The 26,863-nt window shown below is 43.6% G+C and overlaps 1 protein-coding gene across 1 annotated transcript in view; it reads right to left on the minus strand.

The window, feature by feature from the left end:
* Window positions 1-226: 226 nt before the first annotated feature.
* The window catches only part of PREX1 (phosphatidylinositol-3,4,5-trisphosphate dependent Rac exchange factor 1), a 204,638-nt gene continuing 178,001 nt past the window's right edge, over window positions 227-26,863 (minus strand). Inside the window, exons 22-40 of the mRNA XM_012539711.3 lie at window positions 24,751-24,938; window positions 23,916-24,077; window positions 22,658-22,868; window positions 21,942-22,209; window positions 19,622-19,828; window positions 17,978-18,066; window positions 17,284-17,366; window positions 16,169-16,259; window positions 14,278-14,406; window positions 13,051-13,092; window positions 11,824-12,041; window positions 9,433-9,532; window positions 7,263-7,406; window positions 7,045-7,168; window positions 6,636-6,702; window positions 5,227-5,396; window positions 3,640-3,742; window positions 3,026-3,093; window positions 227-2,358 (exon numbers count right to left, since the gene is read on the minus strand). Of these exons, the coding sequence (XP_012395165.2) occupies window positions 2,316-2,358; window positions 3,026-3,093; window positions 3,640-3,742; window positions 5,227-5,396; window positions 6,636-6,702; window positions 7,045-7,168; window positions 7,263-7,406; window positions 9,433-9,532; window positions 11,824-12,041; window positions 13,051-13,092; window positions 14,278-14,406; window positions 16,169-16,259; window positions 17,284-17,366; window positions 17,978-18,066; window positions 19,622-19,828; window positions 21,942-22,209; window positions 22,658-22,868; window positions 23,916-24,077; window positions 24,751-24,938 (2,507 nt within the window). The 3' untranslated portion in view covers window positions 227-2,315. The remainder of the gene's footprint in view (window positions 2,359-3,025; window positions 3,094-3,639; window positions 3,743-5,226; window positions 5,397-6,635; window positions 6,703-7,044; window positions 7,169-7,262; window positions 7,407-9,432; window positions 9,533-11,823; window positions 12,042-13,050; window positions 13,093-14,277; window positions 14,407-16,168; window positions 16,260-17,283; window positions 17,367-17,977; window positions 18,067-19,621; window positions 19,829-21,941; window positions 22,210-22,657; window positions 22,869-23,915; window positions 24,078-24,750; window positions 24,939-26,863) is intronic.

The following is a 26,863-nucleotide window of genomic DNA, read 5'->3' on the forward strand; positions in this document are numbered from 1 at the left end:
TTTCATGTTTCAGTAAAGTCCTGTGGACAACCTCCAGGAGCTGCCTCAAAGCCAGGATAGAAAACAATGGGAAGCTTCATCCAATTCACAAATAAACTGATGCTATGAGGAACTTCTGCTGGTTTTTACCCCATGCTGCTTTGGGTATACTTAGTTTGACAAATAGGATCAACCACCCCCAAAGAAGAGAACAACTCCATTCAGTCCAATGAAAACCACAACTTCCTTCCTTATAATATAAACCAACTTTTAATAATAAAAAATCTATCAGGAATTTAATGAGAATATTATGTACAAGTCCATGTAAACCAGTGCACAAGGCTCATGTCCTTGAGAGCCAACCTCTGCTCCCAGTCCAATGAGACCAAACCATCCTCCCACCCCAAACACAAGCAACCTAAATGGTCTCTTTTTTTCTCTCTGGAGAAAGGGCCATCACTTTCCCAGTGAGTGCTGGAAAAAGGATCTATTTTCCTCCCAATCTCCCACCCCCCATCAAGACAACATTGAGAAAAAATGTTCCAAGCATTGACTTGCTCCTCAGACTATTCTGACCTGAAGCACTGAGGCAAGACCTGAGACCCCAAGGACAACTTTCAGACCCCATGTAGTTCATCTTGGCCACTGGCTGAAGAAATGGCAAGGTTAGTTTCCCTTCTCACTCAGCTTCAGCACTTCGGACCCTGCATAGAGTTATTTAAAGGGACAATTGCCTTGTCTAGGCCTCCAGGAAGCCGATTTGCCACAGGTTTGGAGCAAGCTCTCTTGAAGTGGGGACAGTTAGGAGAGTAGATAACTCCTCAATTCTAGGAAACTTCCTGGCTAGCTGGCCAACCGAACCAAGGGTCTCAAATATTCTGCGCAAAGCAAATACAAATTAAAAATAAATTAAAAACAAATTAAAAACAAGAGCACCTAGGAAGCCTTTATCCTCCCAAACACGGTTTTCTCCACCTGCTTTATGGTCTGACCAGGACTGAGGTGTTAGAGGGTATAACTTGATGGGATGAGTGGGGGAAGAGGGCCAGGGGTCCCTCCATGTGAGTGCCCTCTGTTTGTTGAAACTTTTTAAGAAGATGCCTAGATCCCACCTATCACAGCTGATATTCTGGGCATTTCTCAATCCATTTATATCTTTTAAATAAAGTTATGGTATTCTATCTAATACTGATAAACTGAAACCATTTTGATATGTGGGGTGGGGGAAGAGAAATCCAACTGAGGCACCTGATACTTTTTTCCTTGACATTAAACTCTTCCTAAAATCCTAGTATTAAAAGAGTAAAACCTTCATTTTCAAATCACTTAGTTTTGTTTTTAGTAGAACTGGGAAATGTGAAAGCTACATCGTGTTGGTCCCATGTTAAACAATATATCTTTCTTTAAAATTTAAAATCTCAAATATATAATCACACAATAAAAACACCCAAAAACCCAGGAGTGTTATTCCACATAAATAGGTACAACATGGTTCTTCTGCCATTATAGGGAAAATGGGCCCAGTCCAATGGACCAGACCATCATATGGCCTTGATTTCCATCCTCGTTTCAGGTCAATCAGGACTGGCTTTGTAGAATGTGAGAGACAGCATCAGTAAGGGTTAACGCCTACCCCTGAACACTAAGGAAAGGAGACCCATGATAAGCAGTGATTGCGGAATGTATACCAGGCTCTGGGCACAGAAAGAGCTTCTTTCTGGGGGAATCTGTGAAGATGAAGAGCTCCAGAATAAATATTTCTTTTCATATTGGAAGGAAACCCAAGATTGTGCCAGACATGGGTTTCAAAAGTGCAGATTGATCAATTTAGAAAGTTGTGTCTTGCAAGAGGGTCTGATGACTCCAAGCCACTGGCCCAGTGACCCTGATGGCTCCCTGGATAAAGGGAGCTGGGGACAGCAACCACATCTGGGGTGACTGGTCAGTGGCAGGACTGGGCTCTGATTCTCCACTGCACCAACTGACCGCCATCCGTCGCAGGCACCCGGCTGGAGACGTCCAGCCCCAGGCCAGCTGTCCTTGCCAGGTCTGCGGTCTCTCCCAAGCTCTCCCGGCTGTGTCCGAGAGAGGAAGCGCCTGTGTAGCAAGGATGGGCACGAGGGCAGGCTCTGGGAGGAGGGGGGGGCTGGGCAGCTTTCAAGTAGTCTGGGCTGTCTTAGAAAAGGCTCTTGGCAGCGGGCTCTCAGCTCCTGTGCCCCGGCAAGGGGAGGGCCTGCCAGCAGGGGAGTGAGGTACACCAAGGGTCCTGAGGGTTGGCTCTCTGCTGAACACTTCCAGGGTCTCCAACAAAGCAAGGGTTCCCGTCCTTTTCTTACTTACAAGTCTCCATCCACGGGCGGCTGACACAGTCGATAGATCCTACAGAACAGAATGGAAGGGAAGGCTCTCACTAGGGGCCAAAGGGCCAAAGATCCAAAGGCCCAGCTGTTCCCAGGCACGCTCTGCTGCATCCCTCTCATTCTAGAATACCTAGAATACCTAGAAACCCCTGACTTGGAGCCCTGCAGGAGAGAAGATCAGGAAGAAGGTCACATGGCTAAGTCTGTGCCTTGAGGATTATTAGGGACTTCATAGCATTCTGGGAAGAAGACAGGGCCAGGATTGTTATTCCTATGTTGTAGATGAGTAAACTGAGGCTCAGAAAGACTAAAGTAGCTGACCGAAGGTCCTGGAAGTAGCAGGCATTGGAGCCTGAACCTAAACCCAGATTTTCTTACTTTAAATGCAGTGTTCTCATGAAAAGATATTTAGGATATGGATAGAGATAGGGGAAGGTCATTCTAAGGCTAAGGAACAGTGAGAGCAAACATGCGGGCACAGAGGAGTTTAGAGTAATCCAACAAATATTTCATGTTAATGAATAAGTGACAAGATGTCATATTCAAATGCAGTGAGTCACTGGGAACATTGCATGAGTAAGCTGGTGCTATTAAACTCAATGGTGGATCTGACCAATGGCTAATACTGAGCAATGGTCTAATAATTCCCTGAAGAAGAGAAATGATCTACTTTAGATAATACTCACCGAGGTGCTCCCTGAGGCATCTGATCCTTGATTCGGAGGTTTTTTGCCATGATTTCTACCCTAGGCCCCTGGTGGATGAGAGAAAAAAAAGTAAAATGGAGAGAAGGAGAGAGAGAGAGACAGAGAGAGAGAGAGAAGAGAGAGACAGAGAAAGAGACAGACAGACAGAGACAGACAGACAGACAGACACAGAAAGAGAGGAGAGATATGAGGTGAGGTGAGTAACAACCCTATTGGATTGGGGGAGAGGGGAGACAAAAGACTTGGCAAGACCCAAACTAGGTAAGAACCCTCGGATTCACAGAGACATTGTTCAAACAGACAGGGCGCTGGATCGTGGCCCTATGAATGGCTGATGATGCTCCCCAGGGATAAGACAGTCCTGGTGGGAGGGGCACCCCTTCCGGCCCCACAGTGAGGCTCATCCCCTGATTCCCCATTTCCCTCCCCTCAGCAGCTGGAGGTAACAAGACAGCCCCGGTGCAGAAGCTGGCAGTCCTAGGCTGGCCCTGGGCACACAGGAAGCCCCAAGTGTCAGCACCCAAGGCAATCCTGGGTCACTGCCCTGTGCCCGTGTCTGGTTCCTAACTTGGTTCCACCAGGCCCAGTCTCACCTGCTTCCTCATGATGTCCGTCGCCTGCATGATGCACTTGGGAAGCAGCCCGTGACTCCGCGCCAGGATGGCTGCCTGTTCTAGGGAGACGCTCAGGGTACTCCTGGGAACAGAACAAGGACAAGAGGTGGGGAGAAGCTCTCAGAGCAGGGACCGCCATGGAGTCCCTCAGGAATAAGGACACAGAGGGAACATCCCCCTTACTCCCTTTCCCCTCCCCCCAGTAATGGCCTGGGAGGAATATAGAGAGGATGCCGTATCTGTCTCTCTGCACTTTCCACAACCCCAACTTCCCTAGAACAGCTCTGTGGGTTACCAAGCCTCCTAAATTCTAGTGGGGCTAGATCGGGGTTAGACCCTTTCATTAAACTGAAATAATCACCAGCTTTTCTTCCCCTCATCTTTTTTATTTAATCTCAGAGTGTTCCCTGGTGGTTTGAGGGCCAGTCTGGTGATTCATCAGGTTGGATGTAGAGAAGAGAGTGACCTTGCCCGAAGGCCCCACTCCCTGGTTCAACCCAGCACTCACAGCCTGGACCCTCCTAGACCTGCAGGCATGGGGGATGGGGGGAGAATGAGGGAGAGAGCAGTTCTGAGAGATAAGAATATTATGAAATAAGGAGGATGACTGCCCTTTACTTCCAAAGGCTAAGCTGGCAAGAAAGGGCCTTAAAGACACACTGGGTCTAGTATACCCATTTCTCCATTCCCACTTACAAAGGAAGGATTGGTCCAGAGTGTGAAAGTAAATAATTCCAGAATATCAGAGTAGAGACTTTAAAGATCATTTAAGCCAGGGGTCCTCAAACTACGGCTCGCAGCCAGATGGAGCAGCTGAGGATGTTTATCCCCCTCACCCAGGGCTATGAAGTTTCTTTATTTAAAGGCCACAAAACAAAGTTTTTGTTTTTACTATAGTCTGGCCCTCCAACAGTCGGAGGGACAGTGAACTGGCCCCCTATTTAAAAAGTTTAAGAACCCCTAATTTAAGCAAACCCTTGATTTTAAATGGGAACTTCAAGCCTAAAAAGAGACTTTCCCAATGTCACAAAGTGGGGTCAATGTTTGGTGCTAGCCTGGTATTCTTTCTATTGACTCCTGCTGCCTCCCAAGATGATAATAATTATTGTTCACATTTCTCTACAGCTTTAAGATTCACAACAACCCTACGAGGGAGGTGGTATGAGTATTAGTAATACTGTTCTATAGTTGGAGAAACTAAAATTCATATCAGAATTTAAATCCAGTAACATATACTTTAACATGTTTGGGACTACCTGCCATCTAGGGGAGGGGGTAGAGGAAGGAGGGAAAAATTTGGAACAGAAGGTTTTACAAGAGTCAGTTTGGAAAAAATGACCCATACATATGTTTTGTAAATAAAAAGCTAAAAGAAAAAAAGGAACTTAAATCCAAGCCTCCAAGTGCAGCGCATTATTTCCACTGATCTGTAGGATCCAGAGGGATCTGGAGGAGAAATCTATTTTGAAAGGATCCTATTCCTGGACAGAAGATCCATGTAAGTAGCTCCTATGCACCAAGAGCGAGAAGGGGTGGCAGGCAGGAAACAGGGCAGCCAGTGCTCACCTCTGCATACCAGTGCCACACATGGTGACCTGACAGGCACCCAGGCGGTAGCAGAGCTCGGAGGAGATGGGCAGCAGACCTGCACCGGGCACACTAGTGCCAGGCTTCGAGTGCACAAAGGACTTCATCAGGCGGCACAGCTCATCCATGGCGTTGATGGGACGGATCAGCTGCAAAGAAGTCAGAGAGTTACTGAGTTTCCCAGAGTTTAAGACTTCTGACCCTCGTTTCCCCAAACAATGTCCTTTCTTACACCATAGGGGACTTTGTGGCACAAGAGTTGGGCAAGACCTCATATGCCACCTGGTCCAACATCCTCCTCTCTTTACAGATGAAGACTCTGTGACCTATACCGGGTCACACAGCTGATAATAAAATTCCAGAGCCAGAACTCAAGGCAGATGCTCCAACTCAAAGTCAAGGCTGTGATTGTATCAGTGTCTCCTCTATGCCTACTGACCCTAACCTCATTATTTACTATTACTGCCTGAGAGATGGAACTCCCAGTCTCCAATCTCTCCCCTATTCAATATATCATCATATCCCACATAGCCTTCTAAAATAGTACCTTGTTCATTGTTATCTGTTAGTCCTTGATCTCCCAGTGCCATTCCCTAGCTTGGTTTTCAAGGTCTTTCACAATCAAACCAATTGCCTATCTTAGTACAGAAGTCTTCACAAGATTTATCTCTCCCTGTTCCTTTAATATTCTTCCATTCCAACCAAGCTACTGGAAGTATTTTGACTACCAGTAGTAGTTCTAGTTCTTATATAATAATATATATATATAATTATATATAATCTAGATATTGTAGATAATATAGGTAATATATAATCTATTATTTTATTATATTATAATAATATGGAAATCTATTATAAAAATGTAAAAATTATTATTATTTCTAAATAGTAGTATTTCTACTGTCCCCATGAGACAGACCAGCTTTAGTCCTAATTCTATGCCTTTGCTTATTCCTCCCTTCTATTCCTGCCTTCATCAATACTCCAAATCCTATCAGGAATCTTTCCCTGCTAACTCTAGCCATTATTTATCATCACTGACTGCCCAAACTAGACATTCTGGCTCCCTGATTATATATATTTAGTGGACTAACATTTGGGTATTGATTTACACAAGTCTTAAAAACAAGATTTGTTTTTAAGTCCAAAAGACTGTAAGCTTCCTTAGGGTAAGGATGACAACTGATCCTTTTTTATATGGCCCAAAACAGGTGCTCAATAAATATTTATGAAAGACATTTCACATCCCTCAGGGAAGTTAGAGGTGAACAGAGAAATAAAACTGACATATTAAAAATCAGCAGAAATCTGTAGGAGTAAGAGGGGGAAAACAGGAAGGCAAAAAGGAGAGAGAAAGAAAAGATAAAAACCAAGAGGGAGAGAAATACCTGATCAATTTTCACTGCTGTTGCACTGGCATCTGTGGGGAGGTTGGACCTTTCTAGGTAAAATGTTCTGAAAGGGAGAAGTCACTGAGTTAGAACCTACACCGAGCTGATGCTTAGAAAGTCTGGCTTATAGTTCCCGGGGTCATAGAATGTCAGAGCAACAAATATCCTAATTGATCTCATTCATGATCCGGATTTTATAAAAAGGTGCAGAGATGTCATCCTCTGAGTAGTTTATCTGAGACGAGAATAAAGGTCTGCTGTCTCCCAGTTCCAAGTCCTCCCCACTCTATCCCTCTGCTTCCTGTTGCTCCAAGGCATCCTCACACAAATGCTCCCAACCTCCTCATCCTGAGGAAACCCAGAGTAAAAGGTGGCCCCCAGGTGAGTGGAGGACAGGGGCTGCTACCTGAGCCGTCGGTAATACTGCTGCACTTTCTCCAGGGACTGGGCATTGATCTCCTGCTGCAGCTCCTCCAGGAGGGAGGTGGGGGAGCCCCCGGCTTGGGGCTGCCCTTCCAGGTTTTCCAGGGCTGGGAAGGAACCAAGGCGGCCGTGAGACGCAAGCCTCATACACAGGAAGGGGTCCTAACTCCCTGCTCCCTCCCTGACATAGCACATCCGTACCTTTAGTGAAGAGGACCGTGTGCAGCTTCAAACTGCCCCCATTCTCCAGCCGGGTGGGCAGTTTGGAGAAATGGTAGCTGTCGAGGTAAAAAACGACCTTCAAGCCTTGGCGGCAGCCCTCAATGTGGTAAAAGACATGAGTGTCTGGAGAGACAAAAAAAAAAAAAAAAAAAAAAAACCAGGGGGACAGGGAGGAGAGTGAGAACGGATGTCCTGAGACCGAGGAGAATAATTAAAGAATCTGCTTTTAGCCATGATAAGCAGCCGGTTCCAGAGCAGGCTTCCCACCCACACAACAGGACCCCGGAGCCTCCCAATGTGGGCATCCTACCAGGTGCCCTGGGCCACGTCCCACGGCCACGTCTTTAGGCTAGAACAGTAATCAAAGGAACATTATTATTACTGCTTCTCAGAAGGCCTTGGACCTCTGCGGCCCTATAGTTCCCCTCAGAAGCCCCATCATAGTCACCGAGGACCCTTGTGGGTGCTAAATAATAATAATGATAACGATGAACAGTTTTTATGCCATACACTTTACCAATATCATTTGATATTCTCAACAACCCTGGGTAGAAGGGGAAGGAGGCTGTTATTATCATCCCTTCTTTTTTTTTTTTTTTTTTTTTTTAACAATTGTGATATAGCACAAGCTACATGAGGATGGGAGCAATTTCATGTTTGTATTTCTATGCTTAACATCTAGTACAGGATCTCAGATATACCAGGGACTTTCTTGTTGACTGACTCACCCTCCCAGGACCTCTATCTAGTCATACAGTTACAGATTTGGAGTTGAAAGGGGGACTCCTGATACAAAGACCATCGGTCTCTCCATTACTGTCTCTCAGCGCAGGAGTGTCTCTTTCTGCAGCCTGCAGTTCTGGGCACAGTCCATTAGACCTAGAACTTCACCGCTTCCCTGCTTTGTTGACCCAGGGGCAACTTCATACTTATGCCTTCAGGCTCATGCATCCATGCCCGCTCCCACCCAGGAGGTACTTCCTCCTGTTTCTATATGTTCCATCCCTAGTACCCAGTGACCATCAAGTTTTATCCTTTGAAATTTGACAGGGACCAAAAGCCTTCCAAGGTGCTTAGATTGGGGCTGGGAGGAGGGGGTACAGACACATCATTGTTTTTACTACTAACAGCTAGCTGAAATTTAGCACAATTTTGAATCTAGAAATAATTTATTCTGAGAAGGAGGTCATAGGCTTCGGGCTACCCGAGGGGGCTTATGATGCATTAAAAAGGATAAGACTTTTTAAATTTTTTATTTATGGGTGAGTAATGAGATCTGTGACCTTGTTTTTAATGTTTTCTCTGTAATTCTTTGAATCTTTTTTTTTTTTATTGAGGGTGGGGAAAACACATTAAAAAACATTCTGAGGAGGAGTCTATGGACTTATATGGACTTGTACCAGAATGCCAAAGAAATTCCATGGCACCAAAAAGATTAAGAACTCCTAGGATAAATGACTGAAATTCTAACCATGGCAAGAAAAGATGGGAGAGGGGACAGCTGGGTGGCCCAGTGATAGAGCACCAGCCCTGAAGTCAGGAGGACCCAAGTTCAAATCTGGCCTCAGACACTTAACACTTCCTAGCTGAGCAAGTCACTTAATCCCAATTGCCTCAGTTAAAAAAAAAAAAAAAAAAAAAGAGAGAGAGATGGGAGAAGACAGTGGGATATCTGGGTTGCAGTGGGGCAGGAAAACCACTGCTGTTTCCATTTCAATTAGTTACAGGCTAAAGGCTGAACCAGGACAGATACATGGGAGGAGGCTACACACACTGTCCTTGCTGGAAGAAGAAAATGCATGCCATGGTTTGGGGAAGGGAAGGTCCTGCCATGCTTTGAGGCAAAAGGAAAGAGAGCCTGGTGGATTGGAAAGAATCCCACAAAGAACACCAAGGTCCCAAACATGGGTCACTGCCTGTTCCCTAAGTGATCTTGAGCACATCACTAAATATCTCTAGGACAAAAATCTCCACCCTTGTAAAATGAGCAGACTAAACAAGATTTCTAAGGTCCCTTTCTAGCTCTAGATCTTATAACTCCAGGGGGAAACAGATGACATTTGGGGGACTCCACCAGCTGGAGAATCCCAGAAACTGAGGGACTCGCTTCTCCCAGCCAGGGCAAAGCAAACAAGCAGAAAATACTTACTGGTGACAAAATTCTCATCCAGCTGTTTAAATGAGAAGGTGACGTTGTCCAGCTCTGGCAGAGTGACCCGGATATCCTCCAGCATGATGCGCTCCTCCCTCTACAGAGTGAATAAAGACAGAATGGATTAATGGAAACGCTCTCAGAATCAGGAGATGGAACAGTGACACATCTAGCCTTCCCCTGCCGTCGCCGGGAACCCAGAGGCACCCGGGCTTCAGACAGGGCATCTGCCCCTCGTTTTCCTCTGGCACATAAGCAAGATCCAGCTTGGGTATTCTATGGTGTCAGGGGCTTCCAGGCCCAAAGAGGGAAAGGACCTTGAATGTCATCCAGCACAAGTGCTTCATTTACAAATGACAGCAAGAGCCTGTGTTTTAAGCTTTTTTTTCCCTTTAAATATCTTTCACCAGCTATAAGAAAAAGATAAGGCTAGAGGTCTGATTTGTCCCATGGCACGCATCTCACCAGCAGAGGGCAACATGATCCTTCTTTACAGATAAAGTTTTGTTTCTCCACAAAAGTACTAAAATATCTAAACTATCTCACAGGTTGCGCCCACAGCCTGCCTTCTGAAAACAAGAGTTTCGGTGCTTTGTGTCAGAAGCACCAGCATTCTCTGGGGAGAAGAGGAAAGACAGCAATACAGTATGGAAATAAAAATGAGAGACAATGCTCACTGGAAGAGATCAGGAGAGAAAAGGAGAGAAATGTTAGAGCTAACAGGGACATTAGGAGACAACATTAGGAAGGCCAAATTCCTTCAATTTTTTTTAAAATAAATTTTTATTTATTTCTGACAATTTTTTTAGTTTTGAACTCCAAATTCTCTCCCTCCTTTTAGTCCCTCACCTGAGAAGTCAAGCTAAATGAGATCAATTACATATGTGAAATATTGCATAATGTTTTCATAATTTCCATAATGTTTACAAAAAGAAAAAGAAAGCGAAAAAATTATACTTCAATCTGGAAGCAAAGACCCTGAGAGGAGATCCATCGGTCAAGGCTCCAAGAGGGCATATGGTTCAGAAAACGATGCTCACAATAACAAGGCAATGGTGGTTGCTCACAGCTTGCAGAGTGCACCACTGCTCTACTACAATGGGGTACCCAATTGCCTCTGGGGGAGGCACCTTTGACGGAAGGAGAAAAGGCACTGGACTGGAAGTCAAAAGTCCTGTTTTCTATGATTTGCCCCTGAATGGCTTGCAAAGTGATCCCAGCCTCAAATTCCCATGTGTAAAATGGGCATGGGGAAGATAATAATTACCTAACTCCACCTATTCTCAATGAGTTGTAAAGATCAAAAGAGATTATGGATGGAAAAGCACTACCTCAAAAGTATAACAAACTCAAAAATGAGAGGACTCATTAATTATTGCAAAGTTTGTAAATAAAACAGGTTTGTGAGTAGAAGCTTGCAAAAGTCTTATGAATATTATCACTATCTGAAGGGTCATCATGTCTGCTGGATTCTTGTGGGCTGCTCAGTTCCAGAGAGCCCATGCTGACCTAAGGGAGGAAGGCAGCAGATCTAAAGAACATTCCTGCAACCAGTATTGCTCAGTAATGGAATGGGAGGCCTGATAGAGATAGTGACTGTCTCATGACTGGAGATAATGGGATCTGGGGTTAGAAGGAACTTCTGGGGTTATCTCGTCTAACCTCGCCTTTTACAAATAAGGAAACTGAGTTAGGTGAGTAACTTGCTCAGTCACCCAGCAAAGATTTAAGATTATTCTAGGTATTTAAAAAACACATTATCCTAGTTATTAATACTCTCTTCTCTCATTGAATTATTGTGTAAAAGTGGTTACATGGGATATTCTCTACTGATCATCACACCCGGTAGAAAAAGCAGCTTTTTGAGGGCAGATAAATTCTAATTCTATATAATCCAGTGTTTAGTACATTGACTATTATAGGAGAAGAGATTTAATAATAGAAAGGACCTATTTCATCTATTTCAATGCCTCCATTTGACGTGAGGAAACTGAAACAAAGAGAGGGTAAGTGACTTGGAGCCTTAGTGTCCAAAGGTAGGATTTGAGTTTTCCTGACTCCAAAGTCCAGAGTTCTATCCACTACACCACCCAGCCTTCACAAAGTAGGCATTTAATTCTTATTGAATTGACTTGGAAAAGGGAAAAATGAGACTCAAACCTTATATACCAAGTTCTGCTATGCTTCCTTATCAAGAGAAGATGGTCATTCCTTCTTTTCCAGTTCTAAAATGAACTAGTCAGTAGCAGAGCCAAGTCTAGAATCCCCCAACACATAAGTAAAGGGAGGCTCTTGTTGCTCACACACCGATTATTCCATTTCTCGGGGGGAGAGCTCATCTCAGAGCCGAGCAGGTCCCAACCCAATTCCCCAGGAAGTGACTCTCACCAGGCCAGGGGACAGCAGCGACTGAAAGTGGAGGAGAACCCCCGTGGCCGCAATCTGCTCCAGCCACTTGCGACTGGCGTCTCGGCTGCTCTCTTCATACTCGCCATTGTTGTTGTAGCGATAGCTCAGGGCCGCCAGCAGCTGGTCAGAGAAGGCACAGATGGCAGCTACCAGAGACTGACAGAAGATGACATCCCGCCTCAGCTGCAGCTCCGTATCTACCCGAGGAGAGGGAGAGAAATAAGCTGACATGATTCCGGCGGACTCCAGACTATCGTGGCCACATCTGGCCAGGAAACGGGCCATGTACGGCCTCTATCTGATGATGAGATCCCAACCCTCTCTCAAACTTTGGGCGAGACAACAAAGAGGGATGACGGATCCCCGACACCTTTCCTATCCTGGGGGGCCATCCTCGAAGGGCTTTCACATTCTAACACCAAAGAAATTCCTTTAGGGGTCCAAGGAAGGGGAGAAAGGTATTTCCTTCCATTCATTAAGTGTGTCAAGAGCTAGACCAATATCTCACTTGATCCGCACAACAACTCTGGGAGACAAGTCATTTTTTCTCAGGAACTGCTCCGGCCCCCACCTCTCTCCCAGTCTCTGACAGTGCATGGTGACTTTTAGGAGGAAGGCTGTTACAGAGAGGGCTGCTCTGGTGGCTCAGAGCCTGAGCAGATGAGCCCAAAGGGGGCTTAAGGTACTTAAGGAGGCTGCTCCACTATGGGGGAAATGCCCATATTCAAACTCCATAAGCAACAGGAAGAAGGAGGAACAAACAGCAAGGGGGGTAGAGGTCCCTCTTCCCCAAGCCCTGGATGACAAACACAGGAAACTAAAAGCCTGATGTTTGACCACATGTGGCCCACAGGCTCCATTTCACTTATGAAAAACAGGGTGATGAATTGAGACTTTGGCAGGGAGGAATCAGGCGCCAGCACTTACCAAAAAAAAAAAAAAAAAAAAAAAAAGACCAAAGGATAACATACATACACAGTCAGCCTATAAACTCATCAAAGATAACCAAAAACAGCAAAATCCTTCCCAGCATCCACATCTTCCACAGGCCAACCTTCGGGAACTCAGCCTCCCCTTGAAGTGTATTTTAGCCCAGTTACCCTGGGATATATATGTTTGAGAAACAGGATGACTATATGGCATGAGATCTGACTCCTAAATCCTGTGCCCTTTCCACTGGAACCCACTGCCTCCCCAATCCCTTACCTGTGCATTTAAGCAACGCCAGCAACACCTGATTCTTCCCATCTACAAGGAGAGAGAAAAGAGAGTTAAGAGTGTAATCTCAGAAGTCTGAGGCTATGGGACGCATTTCTAAGAACTTCAGACCATATTAAGCATTTAGGTGCAGCTCCAAGCACTGTGCCCAACTCAGAGGGAGATACAAAAACAACACACGACACATTCCTGGCCTTAAGTTTAATGGGGATAAGACAGACACAGCAAGACTGACCTAACATGATAGATGCATTAGAGTTCCAAAGATTTATGTGGGCACTGGCAGTTTTGTCAAGAAAAACATCAAGGGGGTATTCCAGGTCCTCCCAAAAGGAAGAACAACTAAGGATTCAACTGGCAAAGTGGAGAGGGAGATCATCAGAGGCCCAGAGAGAGATGTGTTTTGGGGACAAAATCATCCTTTTTGACAGTGGAGAGAACATGGAGGGAAGTATGAACCAGAAAGACCCTGAATGCCAAACAGAGGATTACGAACTTTATTTGGCGGAGAATAAGAATCTATGCAGAGAGTATAGAGAGAGGGAAAGCTAGGCAGGCACTCCCCAAGGAACTCTACAGGAGGGACTGGGACAACTACTCCCTTGGTTCAACTGGGTCATAACAAGCCTCCAGAGCAGGACTGTTTCTGGGCTGAGCTGGGAGGGAAAGGGGGAATGGCTTTGGGCATAATCATCTGCTGCCAAGTCAACCAGCCTCTCACACCCAAAATTTCCCTTTCCCTGCAGAAGTTAGAGGGAATTATAGGAAAACTTTCCCCACAAGATCCCCACCCATATTTGGGCTTGAGGTTATGAGGAAAGATGGGAAAGTCAGTCTTCCCAGGGATAGTTGAAAAATATGCCTTCTCTGCCTTTTCTGAAATCATTAACAGAACCTTTAACACAGGTCAAAAACAAATGTCCGGGGCATTCCACCACAGACATCCATCTCTAAGGTGACAGCGATGCACCATGACTTTGGTCATTCCATTAGACCCCAGCCCATCTCTCCTCTAGCTCCCTTTTCTTCTCCTCTATAAGAGCTGCAGAGGGGCTGTTAAGTTTTTGCTGAAATCCAGGCAAACTGTATGTTTAGCAGTATTCCATTATACCACCTCGCTGCCCTCAACAATCCAACTCCCTTCCTGGGCCAAGGATCACCCAGAAGGTAGTGCAGCTGTAGAACCCAGGCCCCCGACCCATCCTAGGCACCTACCTTCCACATATTTCTGGATATTGTCCACCAAGGACTTGATGGAGTTGGGAAGGTTCCAAGGGTCTTCTTGAATGCTTATCTGAATCATGCTCCGGCCCCGGATCGGACATTCCTCCTTCTGTTTAAAGTCTGCAGTAGGAAGGAAAGTTGAGAGAAGGTAATGGATACCCTACCAATGGGTAGAAAGGCGATGAAGTAGAATAAGGGAGAGGAGGGAGGGAAGACGGCTCCCATCGGGGGACAGTGTGTCTGGTAATGGGAAGCCTCAGCCATGGGCAGGTCAGGAGACAGGCCTGATCCACCGTGACCACCGTGAGCCCCATCAGCTCACAGAATGCAAAGCTGAAAGGGATCTTCATCCCACCAATCAGTCAGTGAGTTAAACTCAGAGTGGGTGAGGGGAAGAGCCAAGGGGACCACCTGACTCATCTTTATTCAACATACCAGGTGGTTCAAAAGCTGAAAGCAGCATCTATGCTGACCACATGTATATGGGGATGAGATAGACCCAGCAAGATTGGTCTAATATGATAGATGCATTAGAGTTCCAAAGATTTATGTGGGTACTGGCAGTTTTATCAAGAATCAGGACCTGGGACTCACAGGGATAGAATGAAAGGGCCAAGTGATTCTGACCTCTCGGTTCTCCCTTGCTTAAAGCACTTTGACCTAAATGATACCTGATAAGGGATTTCTCTAGATCTGTTTTTTTTTTTTTTTTTTGTATTATAACTGATTGAGAAGAGGCATTGAAAGTAGAAAGCAGAAGACTAAGATTTAAGTCATTCAAAGCATGTCCATGCAAAATCCACACACCCATCTCTCCAAGGGCAGGTCTGTTTATAATATCCTTCACTAGAAACATCACAAAGTTATCAATTTCTCAGTAAGAACATGCAACATATGAAAAGAGACCAGGGTTAAAGGCCTGCCTTAATAAGTCTGTCCAACCTCACACATGTCGTTAAAATATAGACAGGTTGTTAAAACAGATCTGAAAGATCACCAGATCTTTTTTCCACAAATCAAGAGCTGGAAAGGCACTCAGAGAATATCAGGTTCTACTTCATTCATTTTACAGGTAAGGAAACTGAGGTCCTAGAGGATAAATGACTTGCCGATAGGTATTAAGCATCAGAGGATGTATTTGAATGAATTAAAATCTCCTTATTTCAGATTCAGTGCTCTTTTATCATTCTGTCTCCTCAAACAGTAAGCATTTTCCTTCAAAGAAAGAAACTTAGTACAAAAATGATCTCCATAACCAGTTTACTAGATCGTCATGATTTTACTAGAGAGTATCAGGGTCCAGACCTGGGTTATATACCTGTGTGCATACAAACCCTAAGGTAGGAAATTTTTTGGAGGCTTTATATATATGTATATAAAAACATACATACATAAATATATATATATAAGTGATATATAGATATTACTTGATATCACTTTGCCTTGTTGACTCTGCACTGGGTAAGCAAGCTGGGAAGTACAGGACAGGCAGCAGTAATTTTGAATCATGTGAGGAGGTGTCAGCTCTGGCTGCCATCCATCTCCAAGGGAAATGAGCCATTTTTTAGAGTCCCAGGAGGGGGTTTGCGGGCTGACAGGGTATTTACACTGAAAATCTTGGCCAGAACAATAATAGGTTCAGGCAACTTCAAGTAGGACTTCCCACTAGACAAAAAATTGTAAGGGGGGAATTTCCAAAGGAAAGAAGCAGGGCAAGGGCTTCAAAGTAATGATTTCCTGACCTTCTACCCTGACTGGGATATTCCAAACAGCACAGTTTGCTAGAATTCCTTCTGTAGGTCAAGATACCTGCTTCATCTCAGTGCTCCTGACTGACCCTAACCTGTGCAGAAATCTCAATATACCCTATCTAGAGGCTTACCTTGCAAGCTGTGTTCCATGGGGAAATGCTTCGTTTCCTCAAAGGCTTTGCTCATGACTGACCCTTTTAGAAGTGCATTGATGGAGTCCACCTGGAACATTTAACAGAGGCATTTGGTTAGTGTGGGCCGGGTCTGGGGAGTGATAGTCAAGGGTCCTAAAAGATCCAAGATTTTCCCTTCTACATGAAATTCTGTAGCCAGAAAAGTGCCTCCTTTCATAGCCAGTCTTCTGGTGGTTAAGCTGTTCCACTGACCAGTACACAGATAAATCACCACTGGTCCTGTTCTCAGTCCTTCTCATCTATGTAGGACCTGTCAAAATCTGGACTCTGCTAGGGTGCCCTGAGATGCCAAGAAGCTCTAGATGACTCAATGACACTTCAGGGCAACGTTTTATTGAAGAAAGACAGACCTCAAGAAAGAGTGCCAGAAAGGAAGGAGGAGAATCCTCAAGCCGGTAGCTATCCGCCACATGGATCTGGACCAAGGTTAATTCAGACTCAGAAGCTAAACAGACAACCTTGGGTGGTGACAAACTGTCACCCTCGTAACAGATTTAATAATACTTTAATATCTCAATCCTGGGAGATAAGCCCCAAGTTTATAAGGACACTGAGGCTGAAAGTTAAATGACTTGCCCAAGTTCACACAACCACAGGACGTCTGTATCGGACTCAGTTTTTCATGACTCCCAAATCCGGCACTACAAAGCCACCTAGCTTCTCGGGGCCTCAGTTTACTCATTTACAAAATGCAGGCACTGAACTCAGTGACCTCTAAGGTCACGTCTGGCTCTAAATCTATAATACATCTATAATCCTAGGGTCTTGAACACAGCTTCAGAAAGCAAGGACCAAGCCAAGGATGCCTTAGAACAGTTCTTAACCCTGGGGTCCATGACTTCTTCTAATAACTTATCTTACTATCATTTGTTCATATCCTTTGTAATTTTACATTTATTTTGTGCATTTAAAAATATTTTTTTGAAAAGGGTTCCAAAGGCTTCAGGTAACTGCCACAGCAGGCAAAGACACACTGCAGACTGAATATTTGTCTTCACCTCTCCAAAAGGGAAATCGGAAGATTGGTAGCTATCAGAAAGGGATGTCTGTACCTGATTAAACAGATGCTCCAAGCATCCGTGCAATTTGTCTTGCTTGTCTGATGGGATCCTCATGTCACAAGGTAACTCATCTCCTGGGAGAGAGAACAAAGAAATACATGAAAGTTCACACTTTCCATAGTCTTTTCCCAGTCAGCATCTCATCCGAATTTTTTTTTTTTTTTAACAAGAATCCTTGTTGGCAGAGCAAGGATTATCATCCTCTGTCATCTCTTTAAAATAAAGATCTGATGATACTCCCCACTTACGAAACCTTCAATAGCTCCCTACTAAAGTTTCTATTTTGAGAAGCTTGACTAAGGTCAAGGACTTTCAAAGAGGAAGATGGTTTAAATACATAAAGATGGGATCAGGTATTTCCAGAGTAAAGAAGGTCCCTACTAGGAGTCTGAGCTCCTTAGCTTGCCAATATTTTCTTACCACCACCACCACCCAACTTTATCCTCCATTAATTTCCTTGCATACTCTCTCAATCTATACCTTTAACTGTTCCCTGAAAATCAGTGCACCCTCTGGGCAGTTTATACTATTGTCTCTGCCTGGAACATTAGTCATTCTCTGCACCAAAGACCTCCTTCCATCTGACAATGCTACACATATATGGATGTATACCAGATCTTTCCTCACTGTCTTGCTAGCATCCTCTTTTTTTTTTTCATCCTGAAAATGTTCCTGTCCTACTTACCAGATCCCATCTCATCACTGCCCAGGTAAGAGCTGTTACTACGGACACTGGTGTAGGAAAGGACGGAGTCTCGGTTACTATTGCACTCGCTGAAAAAGATACAAAAAGGACATGATGAGAAACTCCAAGGTCTTATCAGGAACTCTAGGTTTCTATTTTGAGAAGCTTGACAAAGGTTAAGGACTTTCAAGGAGGAAGATGGTTTAAATGCATAAAGATGGAGTCAGGTGATTTCCAAGGTTCAATGAGATAGCCCTGGTGAGTAAAAGGGAGAGGGGTACAGCTTCTTCATCATTTCTAAACTAGTTTAGAAATGATCATCAGCACCAACTCGACAGAGAGAGAAATAGCTACAGAGGACAAAAGATAAATTGATATGGGTTCTATTGAGTAGAAAAACACATGATCACCAGGAGCAACTCAAAGATGGAAGAGCTTGGTATGGCTGGAACTGTCTAACCTTGGCTAACCCTCGGAATCTCTTCCACAGTGCACATGTAACTTTTTTGTGCATGAGAAAAATCTTCGTCTAAAGATTTTTCAACTTTTCAACAATTTTTCAACTGAAAAAAATCTCAATTGTGAGAGACGAAGCAGTCTGCCCATAGTCACACAATCAGCAAAGCTTGAACCCAGTGCCAGAATTACTTCTACTTTAAAGTTATCACTTCATATTATTATTAATTCATATGATTTATATTGGCTTGCTTGCCATCTAGGGGAGGGGAGGGGAAGAAGAGAGGGAAAGAAAATTTGGGACATAAGGTTTTACAAGGGTGAATGTTGAAAATTATCTATGCAGATGTTTTGAAAATAAAAAGCTTTAATAAAAAAAAAATAGGGGGCACCTAGGTGGCACAGTGGATAAAGCATCAGCCCTGAAGTCAAGAGGAACCTGAGTTCAAATCTAGCCCCAGATACTTAACACTTCCTAGCTGTGTGACCCTGGGCAAGTCACTTAAACCCAATTGCCTCAGGAAAAATAAATAAACAAATGAAAGTTCATGTGAGTAACTGCAATGTCTTCTAGATATGAGAGGATGCCTCCTATTTTCTTCTCAAACATCCTGCCCTTCCATGTTTGTGGGAGAAAAGTATCCATAGATGTGAGACAATGCAAAAAATATTGATTGGCTTTGTTGAATTTTTGTTCTCTTTTTCTTTAAATTAAAATTTTAATTTAATTTAATTTAATTTTAATTAAATTAAATTTTAAAATTAAAATTTCTTTAATTTTTTTTAATTATAAGGTATGTTTCCCTAGGAGAAGGGAGAACAAGTAATACAGAAAGAAATTTAGGTAATAAGAAAATATAATAAATAATAATAATAATACTTCTCCTATACTTCATTCTTCCTGTTACTAATTTTTTTATATTCCTATGTTTTAGCATTTACAAACCATTTTGACATTCACTATCTCATCTGAGGCCCCAACCATCACCACCCCACCCCACTTCCCATGAGAGAGACAGGAATGAAGAGCCTGACTTTCAGAGAGATGAAGTGGTTGGTGTAAGATCACACAGCCAAGAAGTCTTAAGAGAGACGCAGAGCCTTTGACAGAACAAACATTTCGCAGCAGGTCTGTGACTTTTTTTTTGAGTGTGACCAAGCCCTTCCACCCTCCAAGCTGTATCCTACCTGTAGGAGTCCCGATAGCTCATTGTGTCATGTCCCGAGTCCTCCTGGTCCTCCTCCGACACTTTGAAACACACCTTCTTGATCCCACTGTGGTCTGCCTTGTCAATCTCACTGTCCTCACTGACCAGGGGAGAGGCTGAGACCTCTTCCGTTGATGGAGGTTCACAGGATCCATCACCCATTGGTTCTGTGATGGTGGACAATAATCTAGAAAGAACAAGAGACATCAGTGTGAAGCAGTGGGATGAGAACCTGCAGTTCCTATGATTATGATAGCTCTGAAAAATGCCCCAATCTTGTGTTGAGGTTGTGATCTGACAAGGATTAAGTGACTGCTTTATATTTCTCTCCCCCATTCTCCTTTCTAAAATTATTGCTATTTCTAATTCCATTATGAACCTGCCGGGTGACATGTAGACAAATCACATCAGATTTGTTTTCTTTCTCTTTCTTCTTTTCTTTTCTATAAAATGCAAGTGATAGAATACATCATCTCTGAGGTTCCTTTCCATTGCTAACATTCTCTATTGTACTTAAGTAAGGTCTCTACCATTTCTAACACTTTATATTCCAGCTCAAATATTCTAAAATTCTTTCTACCTGACAATCCCCTGGCTTGTAAGTGAAAAGAGACCGATAAATGTCAAATTTTCAATGTGAGCATTTATACCATAGAAACTGGAAAACAATATAAATTAAAGCTTCAGGTATTGATTATCTAGCTTTCAGAAAACTTAACAATCATCCATAAACATTTCAATATATAAAGAATAAGTGAGAAGATGGTCCAAAAACCCTGTTAACAGAGGTCTGGATTTAGAGTCAGGAAAACCCAATATTGAATCCTGTCTCAAAGACTTAATAGCTGCATGACTGGGGAAAAGTCACCTAAACTTTCTCAGCCTCTATTTCCTCATCTGTGGAATAGAATGGTGATAATCCATGGGAACTATACTTCACAGGACTGTTATGAAGATGAGAAGAAATAACATGTGAAACAATTTGCAAAGCTAAAATTACTACATAAATGCTAGCTACTATTAGTATTAAGAAAATGTGTATACATATGTGTGTGTCTGTGTAGAGAAAGAGAAAGGGAGAGAAACAAAGACAAAGAGAGACAGAGGACAGAGAGACAGACAGAGGAGGGCCAGAGAGAGGCAGAGAGAGAGAGAGAGAGAGAGAGAGAGAGAGAGAGAGAGAGAGAGAGTTGGAGGGTCAGAGACAGATGCAGAGAGACACAGAGACATCCAGAGACAGAGAGATAAAAAGAGACACAGAGAAACATAGAGAGGCAAAGAGAAAAAAAGAGACAGAGAGAGAGAGACAGAGACATACACACACATAGAAAGAGAGAGAAATAACTGCTCTATTTGTTTGTGTCTTTTCTATACTTTTCTTGAAACTATTAATTCCTAATCCCCTCATTTTACAGAGAAGGAAACTAGAGTAAGCGATTGGGTTCATGGTCCTATTCAATGAGTTAATGGCAATGAGTTAATGTTTTTCTTATTTCTGGCACATTCCTCTATCAACAATGTCATGGCCTATATAAAGTAGGAAACTAAAATTCTGTTGAATTTTGTAGTAGTGACGTGGCCACAATTATACTGACCTCACAAAACCTCTGTGAGAAAAGTGCCAGAGAAACGGTAGACATAAATATCTTAGAATTTCCCCAGTAAAATTTCCCCAAAGGCAGCAGCCAACTCACTTTTGTGTTTACCCAGCCCCTAGCATATAGTAACCCCTTAATAAATACTTACTGATTCCCATTACTATTTTTGGTTCTTAACTGAAACTACCTACTCAGTAATGAATTTTATTGGCCAAAGAAAACCCACAAAAGCCATTCACTAAGATACAGGGTGATCTATAATATGGCAGAGAGAATACCCATATCTCTGAGATGTGACTCATGGATTCCTAACTAACAGAATAATTCTAATCCTAATAAGAGCTATAGCAGCAACATATTTCTAAAGAAAGTAAGGCTTGCAAAGTGTATTTCACCCCAATAACTCCAATTATGCAAATAATATTTAGTATTATCACCCTACTTTACAAATGGACAAACTGAGTCTCAAAGAAATAAAATGATTCATCGAGAATTTATAGCTGGTGTGTGTCAGAGCACACATTCAAACCCAAATGATGACTTCCAAGTCCAAAACTTTTTCCACTATAAGACATTTCTCCCATATTATTAAAATAAGTACCGAGTCTAAATTCTAAGAGTTTTAGGCCCACTGCCTCTGACTTGGGAATGCTGTGGTTACCTGAGCCTTCTTTTCCCATGCCCCATCCCTCCCAGGCTCACTTGTTAATCTGCATGACATATTGCTTCATCTCCTTCACAGCTACATCCAGCTTGTTAAAGAGTTGTAGGTAGGCGTCCTGAATTTCCCGGTCTTCTTGCTTCAGTAAGAAGCTCAAGCCTCGGTCTTCTTGACCTGGCCCCCCATTCTGTTGATTGACAGTTGACTGACTGTCAAGAGACTCCCCATCTTCTTGGGAGAGGCACTTCCAGGAGGGGGCAGCCATGGTGGTGATACAGTGCTGGGTATAGGACATTGGGTTTATATGACCTAGAAGATGTGTGTTCAAAAATACCCAACAATCCATTAGATCAACATCTAATAATCCATAATAAATATAAAATAGATAATTACATATATAATAAAATACATATATACATGCATACACATACATAAATATGGAAAGATAGAGACAGAGAGAATTCTCTCCTTTTTTGTATCATTCTTATATTTCCTAGCTCGACCTTGCTCAGAGGAACGGAGGGACATTCCAAAGCCAGGACATGAGCCCAAATGATTTCTATTCTGGCATAGAATAGAGGAATATTCTCTTCCTCCTTCCCTTCCCCCAAACTAGACTGTGACAATGACTGTATTGACTCAGTTGTCCCCACTGGTAGAAAAAACAAGAACCCTGCCCACACCTGCCCACCAGGGTAAAACTCACCCAGGCCCATTATGGTTAAAATGGGCTGGGGATTCGAGGGGCCGGGCCTACCTTGTTCAGGATCAAGGCCGATCAGAGAAGGTTTCCGTCCAAACCGGATGCTGAAAGACCTCCCCACTGAGGTAGTGTTCTTGGGGTAAGACACTTCCATGAGGTTCACGTGGCAGTTGGTGGGGCAAAAGTCCAGGCTGCAGAGAGCGTGAGGCTCCAGAGGCGCCTGCTTGAAAGCAGGGCTCACCCTGCCCCTCAGCTGCCCTGCATACTGAGGAAAGAGAAAGGGTCATCATCCGACCCACGGGGCGCCTGGTCACTGCCCCCAGATCCCCGAGGATCAATCTCCCACGCTGACTGCTCACCGCCCTGAAGGGCTGTTCTGCCCAGGTGGCCAGGATTCAGGTCACTTGCCAATCTCTAACCAGAAAAGCCTGTACAGATCTCAGCTCCGCGTTATAAGAAACGAGAAGAGAGGTGGGGGACGGAAACAAAGAAGGGAACAGAAAGCGACTTTTTGGAGACCCCCATTGGTACAGTTCCAGAATTTCTAGGGAGGAACTTCTCCCGTAATAGATGGGCCCTGGTCCTGCAGCTTAATAGAATTAGAGTTGGCAGTTACTGTAAGGGTCAAGTGACTTGCCCAGGATCACCCAACTAGGATGAACAGAAGTGGGATTTGAAAAGACTGTGAGCTCTATGTACTGTACTGCGGCTAGTGTCTGTGGGAGGAGCAGAGGAAGCCCTGGGGAAGACTAAATTAGTGATAATATGACCGTTGTTGTCTTCAAATATTACAAATATTATAAGATCAGGGACAGCAAACGAACCTCTCAGCCCTAGAACCAGTGCAAGGGACATTGGTCCCAACCATGGACAATGAGATGCATCATGAGAGAATAACTTAACTCTCTGTCCCTACAAGTATATGAGCGGAGACTAGTGTACTTTCAACAAAGGAAAGAGGGAGAGGGTCTGTATCTGGCACACTAAGTGTCTCTGATCGCTAATCCAGGGCACAGAACCTTGCACATAATAGGTACTCAATAACTATTTAAATGAAATGGGTTTCCTAATGCACGTAAGACATAATGCTACCTATCACAGTTTCTATATTTATGTCAGGGAAGGACACATGTCTAATCTAAACTTCAGCCCCCTTCTGGTAGGTGACCCATAAACATATGGATAATAAATCGACTAATTAATGAACCAATGAACATGAAGCTCATCAGGATCCTGCCGGCCCCATCTCTGGGCTCTCTTTTGGGGGAAGGAGAAGGGGAAGGTCTGGGGACTTGCCAAGGAGTGGGGCTACCTCCTGATAATTGGCAATCCTCCTGGTGATCCGTTCCAGCTTGGTTTCACAGATGTTCCGGAACTCATACTGTGGCATGGTGACCACGGCGCTGCTCTGCGAGATGAGCCGCCCACAGTTCTGCACAAAAAGGCTGTCATCGGCAGCGAAGGCCTCCAAGATCTGCAAGGAAAAGAAAGGGGGATGCTGATTTCGAAGACTGAGGTTATGTGGCCTGGCAATCAGCCCCCCGACCCAATTTGGACATGATCTCCCTTCCCAACTTTATCACAGAATATGTGAGATGGAAAGAACCTGTTTTGGACTTAAAACAGGGGCTCAAATAAATTTTTTTTCTTCATGGGTCACCATTTTTGGCAGTGAAAAACTAAAAATAGCTAACAATTATACAGTACTTAGTACGGGCCAACCATTAGGCTAAGTGCTTTACAATTATTATCTCCTTTCTTCCTCACAACAATCCTGCAAGATTGCAAGGTGCTATTATTATCCTTCTTCTACAGATGAGGAAACTGAGGCAAACAGTTATGTGACTTGCCTAAGGTAAGTCTGTCTGAAAACAGATTTGAACTCAAGTCTCCCTGAGTGTGTGTGTGCCTTCCCTAGGGTTGTATTTGCATGTGCTATAGAGAGCAGCAATGGCTACCTTAATAATACCTTAGGAGTTCTTTCTAACCCACCATTTTGGATAGGATTTTTTTTTTTTTATGTATAATAAAGTCTTTAATTTTGCACATGGCTGTTCTTGAGCGCTCTCATTTTGGATAGGATTGAGACAGACCCTGCTAAAAGCATTTAATGGTCACGGGACCCTCTAAGGACACAAATTCCAAACCTTGGCGGTGAGAGCAAAACAGCCTTTGGGTTCCACAATCTTCTCCAGAACAAAACATTTGATCCCGGCTGTGCTGACGTATTCATACACTACTCCATGCTCCAAGTGAACATTTTCCACAGTCAGGCTGATCACAGGGCTGCCTTCAGGGATGGGCAGCTGGGGACCCATGGACTGAAAAGAGAAATCTGGAAACCAAAGACACAAAGATTAAGGAAACATTCAATTCTGTCCTTTTCCTGAGGTTTATGTTTTACTTTGCTTAACCACGGTGACCTCTCAGGTTGTTATCCTAATGAGGGTCGAGTTGACCTCACGGAGGGATCCCTTGAAAGGGCAATGAGTTCTGTGCCTGCCTGGCTAGCATTTGTCTTTATTTTCTCTATTTCTATTTCTCTCGCTGGTGGACTAGCCTCATGGAGACTGGCCTGCTCTTAGACCCACCCCAAGCTGTACTTTCTCATTGCTGCAGCTATACTCTACTGGAAATAATCTCTTCGTCCATAGAATGAAAGGGATCTTTGTTTTAAAATATTCCTAAATATTATACCCATTTCATGAATGGATTGACTGAAGCAAAGGAAATTCTGGTAAATTTTACAACCAAAAAAAATATGGAAAATGAATTAATTTTTTGCATGGATGTTTTTCAAAGGTCTCCAATAAAATCTTGCTTTTGAAGGATGTGTCAGTAAATGCTACCAAGCTGGACAGGTTTGGATTATAGGAGCAGTAATAGACTGTGTGTCTGTTACCTCAGAACCAAATCTAGCTGAATACATAAAGTCTGACAGCCAAAAAGCATAAAAGGATGGATTATTTTGGCCTAAGCAACTATCCAATGTGGAATGAAGAAACTGCTCTCTGTTTCTGTGACAGAAATACCCATTCAAATACTCTGAAGAACTGAATTAACTTTTCAATCCTTTTTTATACTATCTAACCTTAAATAACAACATTGCAAGGCAAGCTCAGCATGATATGGGGTCATTTTATATTCCCACTTTATAGATGAGTAAATTAAGGCCCAGGAACTGTGATGTGACTAGCCCATAGTTCAAGAGCTAAATAATGACAAAACTAGGGTTAAAACTAGGCCCTGCCTGGGAGGCAGGAAAAGCAAATGATCAGCATTCATGTTATCAGTCACTCTATAAGATGCACTTAATAACTATTCTCCAGGTGAGATCATGGACAGGAAAGCCTGGACAGGAACTGTTCCTGCACAAGGAAATTCAGGTTTTATCATTTCTCATCTTTCCAGGCTAAGTTAAATGATTGGGGGGAGGAGAGGAAAAAACCGGGGGTAGAGGAAGAGGGGCACACAGTTGCACATGGGAGAAGTGAGGGGGCTGGTGAATCTGGGATGTTTATTTGCAAGTCTGCATTAGGTCCTCTGTTATGATTCATATCCCAAGAGCTATGATCAAACATAAGGTCCTGAAAACCATCTGGTTCCTATTTGATTTCCAGCCGAAAAAATCTGAAGTTATAATTCCATCTCAGGTCACTGATTTCATGGACATATGCCACAAAGTGCCAATTTTTTTACATCCCCTTTATTTTGTGCTCCATTCCCAGGACCAGGGAGAAGTAGAGCAAGTCACGTCTCTACAACATTTCCCTTGCAGCAGCCCTGAGTGTGAGTGTTATTATTCCTAGTATCATCTGATTATTCTATTATTCCCATTTTATGAAAGAAGAAAACAAGTCGGATTTGGCCAAGATCACCCAGCTAAGTATCAAAGTCAGGTCTTGAACATCAGCTCTCTGACAACTCCATACACGTTATTCTTTCGACTACAACACAAAAAAAATCACCTCTTATTCCAGCCTCCAGGATTGTGACAGGTAGATAGCACTCCTATAAACTCTCCAAACCAAGGAGATCTCATTCCTTATGTTGCAGATAAGGAAACTAGAGGGCTCAGAGAGATCAAGTCCCCAGGACCACACAGTAAGAAGGTTGGACCTCTCAGGAAGGTCTAGTGCCCTTTCTACTAAAGCTTTCTAGAAAGAAGCAGGAGATCTCCTCCCTCTCAGAAAACAGCAATCTGCTCACATCCCAGCCCGGAACCCCCAATCCTCGGGACATAAGTAATAGAGAGAAGGA

This window comes from Sarcophilus harrisii, chromosome 2 (genome assembly GCF_902635505.1).
Source record: "Sarcophilus harrisii chromosome 2, mSarHar1.11, whole genome shotgun sequence".
Lineage (NCBI taxonomy): Eukaryota > Metazoa > Chordata > Mammalia > Dasyuromorphia > Dasyuridae > Sarcophilus > Sarcophilus harrisii.